General features: G+C 39.9%; 1 protein-coding gene across 1 annotated transcript in view; it reads right to left on the bottom strand.

The window, feature by feature from the left end:
* Positions 1-1,580: 1,580 nt before the first annotated feature.
* Positions 1,581-14,311, bottom strand: part of FNTB (farnesyltransferase, CAAX box, subunit beta) — a 92,827-nt gene continuing 80,096 nt past the window's right edge. Inside the window, exon 12 of the mRNA XM_077122722.1 lies at positions 1,581-3,056. Within this exon, the coding sequence (XP_076978837.1) occupies positions 2,928-3,056 (129 nt within the window). The 3' untranslated portion in view covers positions 1,581-2,927. The remainder of the gene's footprint in view (positions 3,057-14,311) is intronic.

The raw sequence follows: 14,311 nt of genomic DNA, 5'->3' as shown, positions 1-14,311 counted from the left end.
TGATTCGGGTTGGGGTTATTTTGCTTGGGGTATCCTATGCTATGACCTCTACCTACAAGCAGCTTTGGTAACTCTGCTTGGAAGTGCTGTGACACTGGGTCTGTGTTGGGGCTGGTGTTAGCTCTATAGATGATGGAATTTTATAGAATAAAAAAATGGAGACCTAATTCCCTTACAGGTCTAAGACCTACCAGCCTTCCCAGGATTCTTGAGCTCTGGGATGACTTAGGGCAGGTTGGAATCTAAGTCATTTGTTCTAAACTAGGGCAATCTTAAGGATGTTTGAAGTTGTGTTCACCATTAAAAGGTTTAGTTAAGGGCCTGGGGTGGAGAGCTAATAAAAGCCAGTTAAGTTACGGAATTAAACATCCATCGCTCAGTAGAAGATACTCTCTGGGGTGATGAGGGGAAAGTAGATGAAAGTTCTGGCCAAACCCTGAGACCCTATTTGTGAAGACAGGTTAGGTCAGTACTCACAGGATGGGCAGCAGCAGCAAGGGAAGGACAAAACAAGGATTAAGGCAATTCATCTTTCAGGTTGATTTTGTATTATATCCTATCACAGAGCTATGGCCCAAATCAAATGTGTCCAACTCAGATGTGAGGGCAGTTTAGGAATACTGTTTACTGATTCTGTATCTCAGGGGACTTTAAACTGGCTGATCCTTCAGACACCTTTCTTGAATGCTAAGTTGAGGAACACTCCACATCCAACTAGAAATAAAAAGGGAGTTTCCTGGATGTGCCAATGCAGACTGCCCTGAAGCCAGCAAATGACCTCTCATCTCAACCTAGCCAAGTTTACTCCTATAAGGCCCAGCTCAAATCCCTCCCCCTTGGTAGAAAGCTAACTCAGACTGAAGTAGTTCCTTCTGTCTCTCAACCACAGCAATTATTACAGCAATTAGTCTCATAATATATTGAGGCTTTCTGGTGCTCATGAAGGTTTTGCCTTTTGTTACAGTGATGGGCTGCAGCCTGAACTTTTGTTAGCCTGTAGAAGTAGCACGCAAAGCAGGCAGGATTACATTCCAGGACATGGATTTGGTTTATGCTCTACTTCTGAAAGCACCCTCTTCTTTCCTCTCCAGGAGGGTCAGGCCACAAAGCACCTGCCTTCTTGGCCTCCTTTGGGAAAGGGTTCTCACTTAATGAGGAAGAAATCCAGGTGACCACGGGATCCCAGCCTATCCCTGTGACAGTTCCTTTGCTTCTGGCCAAAACTTCCATCTACTCACCCATCAGTTGCCGACTGCCTGCTTTAGGGCTACAGAGTACAATTCCTGCTAATAGGCACAAAACACTGTGGAGATAAAAGGAAACTGAATTGCTATAGGGAGCTTGGAAATATAAAGAACTTTTCCCACCCCCTTTCAGGCCCACTGCTTTCTCGACTGGAGGAGAAGCCATGTGAGACCAGAGGTCAAGTCATACCTCTTTGTAATCACCAAATGCATGGCCTGGAAGCTTGCTGTATACAGAGGAAGAGACTGGTGATCAATGAGCAACCTTCAATAATTACTAACATTGGACACCCTGAAGAGATTTTTGGGTATACAGATCACAAATAAGAGACAGAATAGAAAATGTTATTCTTTTATTATTTCAAGGAGGTAATACATAGCCCATTACGCCAAAGCAATAGGGAACAGAGGCAGCAAATCGCCAGTTTTTGAGAAGAGCTTCATGCTGCATCTCTGAGCTCCCATTTGCCCACAACCCACTGCTGCTTATATAAAAGCCAGTTCAGTGACACAGAGCTTTCTGTAAACACAGCAGTGGACAGATGACCCAACTTGACATCTCACTGACCCAGAAGGAGCTCAATGTAGGCAGGCAGCAGAGGCTGGCATAACTCAGCACTCACCCCCACCAGAACCGGTTTTATGACACTAACTGCCTTAGTAGCAGTAAACTCATTTTGCACTTGATTGTATTTCTGTGAGCCAATAGTGGGCAGGACATGCATAAATCCTGAGTCAGAAATTAAGGTGAAAGACTAAGTAGTGTTAATACTTTGGGTGAGAAAAGGCAACACTGTCTCTGTGAAGGGTGGGCTGAGAGTCTTATGGAAGAAAGATGGAAACAAACAATGGTCATGGGCTATGAGAACTGCCTTGAGGACATCAGAGGGATTTTTCATGGTACATGATGGAATGGGGGAGGGGTGGCATAGGGAGCTGCTGCTTCTAGCACAGAGTTGAACCAGAGGTTCATTACCACTCATAATTGGTTCCCCGGGTCTACTTCACCACACCTGGGCTGAAGAGCATCTTGCCAATGCACAAGGTTGGCCTTGGAGCCAAACGCATGGCTCTTATTTTCTTCCTCCTAAAAACTCACGTAGATATTTCCCCCAGCTCTCTTCCCTTGCAAATTACCAGGGCAGGAAGTGAGAGGCAACTAAGAAATGTATAAAGGCTTGGGAAACTCCCAGCGGAGCCCTACCAGGGATTTTTCTGGAGAACTAATCTTAGGAGGACTTATTTCCAGCCCCTGGGAGGGCACCTTGCCTGGCAATTTAATGGTGGTGTGCAAGCGGGAATTGCAGTGATGGCTCAGGTTGCTATAATACTCATAGACATCATTCATTTAGATACAATTATCCAGACTGGCTGGTGGGGAGAGGCTGCTCCTCTCAGCATGCATTGTTCTCCAATCACACTCTGGCCAGGACAGAGCTGCTTTAGATGCCACAAAGGCTGATTTTTGGTTTGACAGGTGTGGAAAAAGTTAAAAACCACGCCGCAGTGTTCTCCGAATCCAGAGCCATTGGTTTGGTTGTTTGACAAGAGAGGAAAAAGAGAACCACAGCTCTGCAGTGGCTAAGGCTTGTACAGCACAGAATGTACTATGCATCGAAACATATAAACCTTCGTCTGACTGGGATGGTGGGTGAGCATGGAGCCATGGGGACCCTGTGTCTTCTAGTTGGTGGTAGGCTCTGCTACTGGCTCGTCCCGCTCCTCAAAGCCCGGGACTGGCTTCTGCAGAAAGTGCATGGTGGCCTGGATCACCTTATCTGGTCCAATGTTGTACACAGGGTGAGTGGGCTGCTACAAAGAGAAGAACAAATGCTAGTTGATCCTGTGGCCCTTGGAATTGTCCACATCCTTTGACCCATAAGAATTTAATATGAGGAGTCATCAGAGACAAATACAAAGATCAATTACACGAGGTCCAAATTTTCAACAGCAGGATATTTGCTAAAAACATCCTATCAATGGTTCTCAAAGTGTGGTTCCCTGACCAGCAGCAACAGCTTCACCTCCCCTAGGAACTTGTTAGAAATGCAAATTCTCAGCCCCACCTCCCAGACCTGGTAATCAGAAACTCTGGGGCTAGGGCCTGGAAACTGGCATTTGAACAAGTTCTCCCAGTAATTTTGTTGCTGCTAAATTTGAGAACTACTGTCGAGAAACTCGCTTCTGATGAAAGAGAAAGAAAAAACATATTATGGTATATAGGATATAAAGTAATCTTATGCATCCATTAAAAGGCACGACTCCAAATGTTTAATAGCATGGAAAAAATGCTTTTAACATATGGAGTTTATAATATTATCCCTATGCAGACGTATACAAAAGGATAAAATTTAGATATATACCAAAATATTGAGTAATGTCTGATGGAGTTTTTATATTTATATATACATTCTAATTATTAAAACAATTAACACATAGTTACATTTATAATAAAGAAAAAGGACTATAACCTTATTATGCAGTGAGCATGTCAGATCATATTTAAATTATTTTCTTTTATTCCACCTAATCACAGAAATTCAAAGGACTAGTTATGAGACAACAATAATCCTAGGCCAGTATTCAGGGCTCCTCCCATCCTGGGAGAATGAAGAAGGAGACATAAATACAGGACAGATTTTTAAAATTCTAAGAGAATACTATGCACACATTCACGCCAAAACATGAAAATTAATTAATCAATGATGAAAAATAACTTATTTTGCTACCACTAGTTCTACCCTCATCCTCTTAACTATTTCCAGTCCCTACCAAAAGATAACAGCCTAGATGTTTTTCAGGCAAGTGTTATCAAATCTATAAAATAAAAATAAATCATCTTTCACCTATACAAAGTTTTACAGAAAAAAAAGGGAGGGGGGTGCCACCCATCTAATTTTATGACAATTTTATATTGTCCTGAAACCCAACCTGGAAAAAAAGCATACAATAAAATAAAAATTTATATCAATCTTTCTTATAAACATACATGTAAAAACCCTTAATAAAATATAAGACAAAAAATGCTAGCAAATCAAATCCAGCAATATATTAAACAAACACACATATTCTCTACTATAACCATAGATTAGGGTTATCCCAGGATTGTAAGGTTTAAATCAGAAAATTTATTAATGAAACATTCAACATTAAAGGAGAAAAAACAGAATTAAAAATATTTAAAAATTTAACAGTAGGAAACGCTTTTTTCTTTTGAGCAAGCAAACTAGGATTCCAGTTGACCCAGGACACTCCAGGGTTCCATTCCCTAATAAACTCTTCGAATAACTGACAAAAAACTGACAAAACCTTTTTCTGAGAACTCCAGAAAATAGTAAAAGTGTTACAGTAATTGGAAGAATGTCAAATCTATCTAGAAAAAGGCAGCTTAAAAATGGTAGGAAAAAAGATGGTAGGAAAACTTCGTGGTGCCCTTGCTGTCTCCTTGCCCACCCCTACCTACACCCACTCCCCCAGCTTAGTGTGGGTCCCTGGTCCTGATCTGAAGGGAACAGAGTAATTCCTATGCAAATACTGGAGTACATGTATGTCCGTGCCATTCCATCCAGTGGCAGCTTGAAGAACCGAACCAGGGCACTCATCTCTGTCTTTCTATCCTCGAACCTGTACTGCACACAGAAGCTGCTTATGGACAGCTGTATTAGAGTAAGAAACAATCAAATCACAGTGGCCTGGGGCAAAGGATTACTGGCTTCAAGACATCTATAAAGTTCCCAGGACTTGGAAGAAAGGCTACTTCATTGGAAGAGGGGATATTCTGACACCTGTAAATGGGGAAATTCCTAAGGCCACGAGTCCATGCCCAATAAAAGCATTCAGAAAAGCCTGGAGAGGGTACAGCACTTTCACCTTGGGCTGCTCTTCAGGTTCACTGGTAAGAGGGCTAAGCTCTGAAGAAGTGCACCAGCAACACAGAGCAAATGAGAACTATTTTTCTTGTATATGTTTGTTTTTGTTAGCTCCTGACCTTCAAAGAAATCTCTGTCATATCACTAGCGGGTAGAAATTTAACAAACAGACCCCTCAAAAATTAAATTCCAGAATTAACACATTAAACATTAAAATATTACAATGTACAGTGCCCAACAAAACTTACAAGGCATACAAAGAAACAGGAAATTATGGCCCATTCAAAGGAACAAGACAAAACATGAGAAATCATCAATTAAAAAGAGCAGACTTTGAAAATACCAGAAAATGACTTTAAAATGGTCCTAAATATGCTCACAGAGTTAAAGAAAAACATGAATTAATAACTAAAGGATATCAGAGAAATGATATGTGAACAAAATGAGAATTTCAATGGATACAGACATTTAAAAAGGAACCAAATACTGTGGAACTGAAGACCAGGATAACTAAAATAAAAATTACCTGGAAGGGCACAACAACAGAAGGGAGCTGGAGGGAGAAAGACCCAGTGAACTCAAAGCGAAGACAACTGAAATTATTCAGTCTGAGGAGCAGAAAGAAAAAAAAGATGAAGAAAAGGTAACAGAACCTGAGGAACCTATAGGAAGACATCAATACCAATATACACATCGTGGGAATTCCATTAGGAGAAGAAAGGGAGAAAGGACCAGAGAGAGCATACAAGGAAATAATACCTGAAAACTTCTATTTAATGAAATACATTCAAGAAGTCCAACAAACCCAAAACAGATAAACTTGGAGAGATCCCCTCCCAGACACATTATAAACAAACAACTGAAGGATAAAGGCAAAGAGAGAATTCTGAAAGCTGCCAGAAAGAAGCAATATATTGGGTACAAGGGAGCAGCAATAAGATTAAGTGATTGTATCTCATCAGAAACCACAGAGGCAAGTGGCAGTGGAACAACAAAATGGTGACTCAAAATAATTGCTAACTAAGAATTTTGGTGAAACTTTCAAAATTTGATCCACCCTGACCAATTGGTGGAGTGAGATGCTCTACGGTTCCATCCCCCTAAAGATGCTTTGAACAAATAGCAAGAATTGTTAGAAACACTTTTCTCAACACTCCTCCTCTCTACGTGGGACATGACTCCCAGGGGTCTGGACCTTCCTGGAAATGTGGGACAGAAATCCTAGAATGAGCTGGAATTCAGCACCAAGGGATTGAGAAAACCTTTCTTGATGGAAAGGGGGAAGAGCGAAATGAGACAAAATAAAGTGAGAGATTCCAAACAGAGTCGAGAGGTTATTCTTACACATTAAATAGATATCACCTTTTTAGCTAAGGCATAACAGAGAGGCTGGAGGGAACTGCCTGAAAATGTAGAGCTGTGTTCCAGCAGTCATGTTTCTTGAAGATGATTGTATAATGATAATAGCCTTCGCAGTGTGACTGTGTGGTTGTGAAAACCTTGTGTCTGATGCTTCTTCTTTTATGTACCTTATGGACAGACGAGTAAACCATATGGATTAAAAATGAATAAATAATAGGGGGACCAAATGTTAAAATAAATTTAGTAAATTGAAATGCTAGTGATCAATGAAAGGGAGGGGTAAGGGATATGGTATGTATGAATTTTTTTTCTGTTTTCTTTTTATTTCTTTTTCTGAATTGTGCAGATGTTCTAAGAAATGATCATGATGATGAATATACAACTATGTGATGAAAAAAAAGAATGTCCATATTGTATGTTGGTTGGTTTTATTAATAAAAATTTAAAAAAAAAAGATAACAGCTAAAGGATTGCTGTAACAGAGTGAGCTCTGAATCAAGAAAAAGAAAACTTAAAGATAATGGTAAGATCTGAACTCTCAGAAAGATGGTAGAATAGGATAGGCAGCAAGCTAACTTCTCCACTATGAAATAACTAGAGAAAAGGCAGAAAATGACCGGACAGTGGTTCCAGGGTATGAGTGGCCAGAAAGGGAGAACCAGGATGAAAAAGCAGAGAAAACACGACAGAACAGAGTGAGTTTATTCTATCATGTCTACACTTGCAGTCGGCTGCTATGTATTGGCTGGAATGGCTGCAAGAGAAGTGATACACTTCTGCACTCCCATCTCCAAACCAGCCAGGAATCATCTCTCAGTTCCATAGCTGGGCACACCTGTGAGAAAACCCAGGAAACAGCAAATTTGTTATATCCACACAGAGCGACCTTGCTGCAGTGCACAGTGCCTACCTCTCCAACCGTGAGGTGCAGCTACCCGGTTTTGGGAAGACTTAAAGGCCCTTCCCTCAGGAGAAGAGGGGACAAGGAGCAGAGCCAATCTGACAACTGGCCAGGAAAGATATCCTCTGGGTCCCACGGCCTATATCCCTTCTGCATAGAGGCCTGGGGAGCTCACAATATGCACCGGCTGAGAGGTAGGGACAAAGAGAACAGTTTTGCAGTGCCAGGAGCTCCTTCCCACCCCAGAGGTCCACAGGTACATGCTGGCCTGGACCTAGCAGATCAACAAAAAGCAGGATTGTTTGTTGCTGGCTGTGGGCTGAGGAAGGTGAATCTCCCAAGCCCACAGCCAGAGGTTAGTCCACTCGGGAGTCTGGGAATCACCAGATCCATTACGCATATCAGCAGATGCTCCACTGAAGTACACGGTGCCCACCTTCCACCCCCAGGTCTCCCAGCTTTCAGAACGCATGGAGACCTACTGCATTGACTGGACTTTCACTTAGTCTGGACCCTGCTCAGCAGATGGCTGCACCTGGGGAGAGGCAGGCCTGAGGGGGAAAGGTGATCCAAGAGTGCCATCTGCTAGAACACAGGGAAAGCATGGAAAATGTGCTTTGGCAAACTGCTTTTCTGCCTAATTTTCGACAGAGTTTCAAACAGACTTGCACCTCCAGTGGGAGGCCTCGGCTTTGGTTTGCCTGGTAATTACTGACAAATCAGGTGTCAGCGGAAATCTTCAACGTAAACCCAAGCAACTATAAAATCTTAGGTGAGTGAGGGAAATCAACTTTCAAAATAATCTTAACAAGATAATCAAATGCCAAGAAATCAACAAAAAGTCACAAAGCATATGCAAGAAGATATGGCCAGCCAAATGATCCAACTAAAAAGCTGGAAGAGATGCAGAATTTGTAACAACTAATCAAAGATGTGCAAATCTCCTAAATAACTTCAGTGGGTTGGCTAAAGACAAAAGGGATGTCAAGAAGACAGGAGAGGGCGGGCCGCGGTGGCTCAGCGGGCAAAGTGCTTGCCTGCTATGCCGGAGGACCTCGGTTCGATTCCCGGCCCCAGCCCATGTAACAAAAACGGAGAAACAGAATACAATAAAAACAAGAAAATGTTTAAAAATGTTTCCCTTTCTTCCTTCCTTCCTTCCTTCTCTCTGTCTTTCCTTTAAAAAAAAAAAAGAAGACAGGAGAAGAGCATAAGGAAGAATTTGAAAGAATAAACAGAAAAATAGCAGATCTTACAGAAATGAAAGAAATGCAGATCAAATTAAAAATATACTAGAGAAACACAACTGTAGATCTGAAGAGATAGAAGAATAATAAGTGATAAAGAGGAGAGGGCAATAGAATTCAAACACACAAAGGTACAAAGGGTGAAAAAGATGGAAAAATTTGAATTGAATCTCCAGGGAAAAGGCTGACAATAAGAAGTATACAAATATCAGAACCATTGATGTCCCAGAAGAAAAAGAAAAGAGTAAAGGGCTAGGAAGATATTTGAGGAGATAATTGGGAAAAACTTCCCAACCCTTATAAAAGACATAAATATGCAAATCAAAGAAGTTCAAAGAACTCGAAATAGAATAAACCCAAATAGACCCACTCAAAGACATATACTAATCACACTGTCAAATGCTGAAGAGAAGGACACAGTTCTGAAAGCAGCAAGAAAAAAGCTACTCACCACATACAAGGAAGTCACATAAGACTAAGTTCTGACTATTCAACAGGTACCCTGGAGGTGAGAAGGCAGTGGTTTGACATATTTAAGATTCTGAAAGAGAAAAATTGCCAACCAAGAATTCTTTATCCAGCAAGGCTATACTTCAAAAGCGAGGGAGAATTAGAAACCTAACCTCCAGATGGGTCCCTGGACCAGATAAATCCTGAAACCTAGAGGGCCCAGCCTCTCCAGAACATCAGACAATTCCATCTCCCTACCCCATATTACTGATAGCTCCTTCCAACATGAAAAAGTTAGAATGGCCATAGCCCAAATACCCCTAAAGAGTGACAGAAAGATCAAAGGTGATGGTAGAATTATGCAGAGAAGATAGGATTTAACAAATGAATATGACTGCTGAATCATTAAATTGATATCTCTTTTAGTCTCCAGTATCTTAGAGCAGCTAGAAGTAAAAACCTAAAATTGTGGAATTCTAACCTATGTCACACTCTGAAATACGTTCTACAACTAATTGTGGTACTGTGCTTTCAAATTTATCACTTTTGTGTATATATGTTATTTTTCACAAAAAAGAAAAAAGAAGTTGATTGTGATGATAAAAAAATATTTATGCCTCCTAGGCACCTATATTCTGGAGCAGCTAGAAGGAAAAATCAGAGAGGATTGTATGGTAGCCCATGACAAACTCTGGGATCTGTCCTGTAACTACTTGTTGAAGAATGCTTTGAAAACGATTGCTTTTTTATTTCTTTGCTTTGTATATATGTTATATTATACAATTAAAAAGTTATAAAAAAACAAACAAAAAAAAGTGAGGGGGAATTTAAAATTTTCACAGACAAACAAATGCTGAGAGGATTTGTTAACAAGAGACTTGCCCTGAAGGATACTAAAGGGAATTCTGCTGGCTGGAAAAAAAAAAAAAGACAGGAGAGAGAGGTCTGGAGGAGGGAAGAGAATTGAAGAGTATTAGTAAGGGTTACTTAAAAGATAAAGAGAGAGAGAAGAAAAATATAGATTTGACAAATAAAAATCAAAGGATAAGATGGTTGAACCAATAACTGCCTTTATAATAATAACATTAAATGTTAGCAGATTAAACTGCTCAATTAAAAGATACAGATTGGCAGAATGGATTTAAAAACATGAAACATGTATATGCTATTTACAAGACACTTATCTTAGACCCAAGGATATAGATAGGTTGAAATTGAAAGGGTGGATAAGTACATGAAACCTTGAGTAGGGCATGAGATTTTTTAAGTTTGTCCAGAGTGATGCCCTGATAAATCCCAGTGTGATTTGAACAGTGAATAAAAAAGTATTTGCAAAGTCCCCTTGGGGGAATGGCGAGAAAGGGGAAAAATTCAACATCCCCATGTGGAGAATTCCTGATATTCTCACAAGCAGTGGGGACAACCAAAGCAATAGGCCAAGCCCTTAATCTTGGGGTTTGTTCATATGAAACTTATCTCCGCAAAGGATAGGCTAAGCCTACTTAAAATTAGGCCTAAGAGGCGGGCCACGGTGGCTCAGTGGCAGAGTTCTTGCCTGCCATGCCAGAGATCCGGTTTTAATTCCCGGTGCCTGCCCATGAAAAAAAAAGGAGTGTGGGGGCAGGCCATGGTGGCTCAGCAGGCAAGAGTTCTTGACTGCCATGCCGGAGACCTGGGTTCGATTCCCAGTGCCTGCTCATGTTAAAAATAAAAAAATTAGGCTTAAGAGTCACTCCCAGAGAACCTCTTGTTGCTCAGATGTGGCCTCTCTCTCTCAGCCAACACAGAAAACAAACTCACTGCCCTCCCCCTCTCTACATGGGACATGACTTCCAGGGGTATAAACCTTCCTGGCAATGTGGGATAGAAATCCTAGAATGAGCTGGGACTCAGAACCAAGGGATTGAGAAAACCTTCTAGACCAAAGGGGGAAGAGAAAAATTAGACAAAATAAAGCATCAATGGCTGAGAGATTTCAAACAGAGTCGAGAGGTTTTCCTGAAGGTTATTCTTACAAATTATATAGATATCACCTTTTCAGTTAAGGTATATTGGAGAGGCTGGAGGGAAGTGCCTGAAAATGTAGAGCTCTATTCCAGTAGCCATGTTTCTTGAAGACGATTGTATAATGATACAGCGTTCGCTATGTGACTGTGTGATTGTAAAAACCTTGTGTCCAATGCTCTTTTCATCTATGGTATGGACAGATGAGTAAAACATATGGATTAAAAACAAATAAATAATAAGGGGAACTAATGTTAAAATAAATTTAGTAGACTGAAATGCTAGTGATCAATGAAAGGGAGTGGTAAGAGGTATAGAAAAAAATAGGGGAAACAAAGGCTAAAATATATTGGGTAGATGGAAATACTAGCAGTCAATGAGAGGGGTATGGTACGTATGAGTTTTTTTCTTTTTATTTCTTTTTCTGAATTGATACAAATGTTCTAAGAAATTATCATGGTGAGGAATGTACAACTATGTGATGATATTGTGAGTTACTGATTATATACCAAGAATCGAATGTTCATATGGTAAGAATGTTCATGTCTGTACATTGATATATTTAAAAAAAATTTTTTTTAATTAAAAAAAAAGTGAAGAGGTTGAAAAACATATTCCACACAAGTTGTAACCAAAGAAAGCAGGGTAGCTACACTAATATAGAGACAAAATAGATTTTAAATGCAAAGATGTCATAAGAGACAAAGCAAGTCACTATATATTAATAAAAGAGACAATTCACCAAGAAGAAATAAGAATCAAAAACGTTTATTCACCCAGACAAGGAGCTCCAAATGACACAAGGCAAACGTTGGCAAAACTGAAGGGAACAATAGTCGTTTCTACAAAAATAGCGGGGACTTCAATATACTACTCTTCTAGTATAACCAGACAGGGGATTAATAAAGAAATAGAGAATCCAAACAATGTGATAAATGAATTAGACCTAACAGACATACATATAGTGCTGCACCTAAAAACGTGAGGATATATATTCTTTTCAAGTGCTCATAGAACTTTCTCCTGGATAGATCACATGTTGGGGCACGGAAAAGGTCTGAATAAATTTTAAAAGACTGAAATTATTCAAAGCATTTTCTCTGACAATAATGGAATGAAGCTAGAAATCGATAACCAACAAAGGACCAGAACATACACAAATACATGAAGATTAAACAACATAACTTTTAAACAATCAGTGGGTCAAAAGAAGAAATTACACAAGAAGTAAGTAAATACATGAAGGCAAATGAAAATGATAACAACAACATATCAAAACCTATGGGATGCACAAGGGATTGAGAAAACCTTCTCGACCAAAAGGGGGAAGAGCGAAGTGAGACAAAATAAAGTGTCAATGGCTGAGAGATTCCAAACAGAGTCAAGAGGTTATCCTGGAGATTATTCTTAAGCATTAAAATAGGTATCACCTTGTTAGTCCAGATGTAACGGAGAGGCTGGAGGGAACTGTCTAAAAATGTAGAGCTGTATTCCAGTAGCCATATTTCCTGAAGATGATTGTATAATGATATAGCTTTCGCAATGTGACTGTGTGAAAACCTTGTGTCTGATGCTCCTTTTATAAAGCCACACTGGTCAAAACAGTACGGTTTTATTACTTTACCACCAGGGAAAACTCTGATACTGTCTCAAACCTTAGGGACTCCCAAGTCAATAGGCCAAGTCCTTGCTCTTGAGGCTTGTTCATGGGAAGCTTATTTATGTAGCGGAGAAGCTTAGCCTACCCACAGTTATTCCTAAGAGTTACTTCCAGAGGACCTCTTTTGTTGCTCAGATGTGGCCACTCCCTATCTAAGCCCACGTCTGCAAGTGAAATCATTACACTCTGTACTGGTTTGAATCTATTATGTACCCCAGAAAAGCCATGTTTTAATCCTGATTCAATCTTGTGGGGACAGCCATTTCTCCTAATACTGATTCAATACTATAGGTGGGAAACTCTGATTAGATGATCTCCACAGAGATGTGGCACATCCAATTGTGGGTGCGACCTTTTGATTAGATGGAGATATGACCTCACTAATTCAAGGTGGGTCTTGATTAGGTTACTGGAGTCCTTTAAAAGGGGAAAACATTTTGGAGAAAGCTTAGAGCAGAGCCAACAAAAAGAAAGCAGTTGGAGACGCTTAGAGAACAGTTGCTTCAGAAAGCAGAGACACTGATGTTTAGAAATGCTTGGAGCCCAGGAGACGTTGCCATGCGCTTTCTCATGAGATATTAAGCAAGCCAGAACCTGGAGAGAGTCGAGGGAAGCCCAGAGATGAAAACCAGCCCTGGAGAAGCAAAGTGAGGAACCCTCACAGGAACAGAGACCGAAAGAAATGGAGCCCCAGGGCAAGGTACCAGTAGATGCCAGCTATGTGACTACTCTGCTGACAGAGGGGTTCCAGGCCCATTGGCATTTCTTTCTTTTTTTTTTTTCTCAGAGCCCATTGTTTTATTATTGCATAGAATCTGAATGCATTAATAAAAATTCAATTATATTATTTACTATATATATAATATTTAAGCACAATTGCTATTACTATATATTGTTTTGTATTGGGCAGAAGCAGTTTGTCATGTTGACCACTCTTTCTTTTAATATTTGACAAATCTTCACACACATACAGTCCATACATGATATATAATCAATGGTTCACAATACCATCACATAGTTGTGTATTCATCACCATGATCATTTTTTAGAACATTTTTATCACTCCAGAAAAAAGAAATAAAATGAAAAAAGAAACAAGTCATACAAACTATATGCTTACCTCTCTCTCTCGCTGACCACTAATATTTCCATTTATCCAATTTATTTTACCCCTTATCCCCCCCATTATTTATTTATCCATATTTTTTTACTCATCTGTCCATATCCTAGGTAAAATGAGCATCAGATCAAGATTCCATGTATTTATGGTGTTCAACTAAATTGACCATACAAGTTAAATTAGGTAATGCACTACCCAAAATATAAATTTTGCACCAAATAAACACCTCTCCCTTTGATCTCACATACAAGCTGAAGTTTTAAAGTGTAGATAATATTATCCTTTACCCTGTATTCTGATCTACCTTAGTCCTATTCAGATCAGCTTCTTTCATGTCTCTAGATGGAGTCTGATTCCTTTTTCAACTTTTTAAACAGTTCCTGTATGGGGTACTGCTGACTTTCATAGCTTCAGAGCTCTAACTGTGGGTCTCAGGTGTATATAAATAGTCAAA

The sequence above is a fragment of the Tamandua tetradactyla genome, chromosome 12 (assembly GCF_023851605.1).
Source record: "Tamandua tetradactyla isolate mTamTet1 chromosome 12, mTamTet1.pri, whole genome shotgun sequence".
NCBI lineage: Eukaryota > Metazoa > Chordata > Mammalia > Pilosa > Myrmecophagidae > Tamandua > Tamandua tetradactyla.
This window is presented reverse-complemented; position numbering and strand designations above follow the sequence as displayed.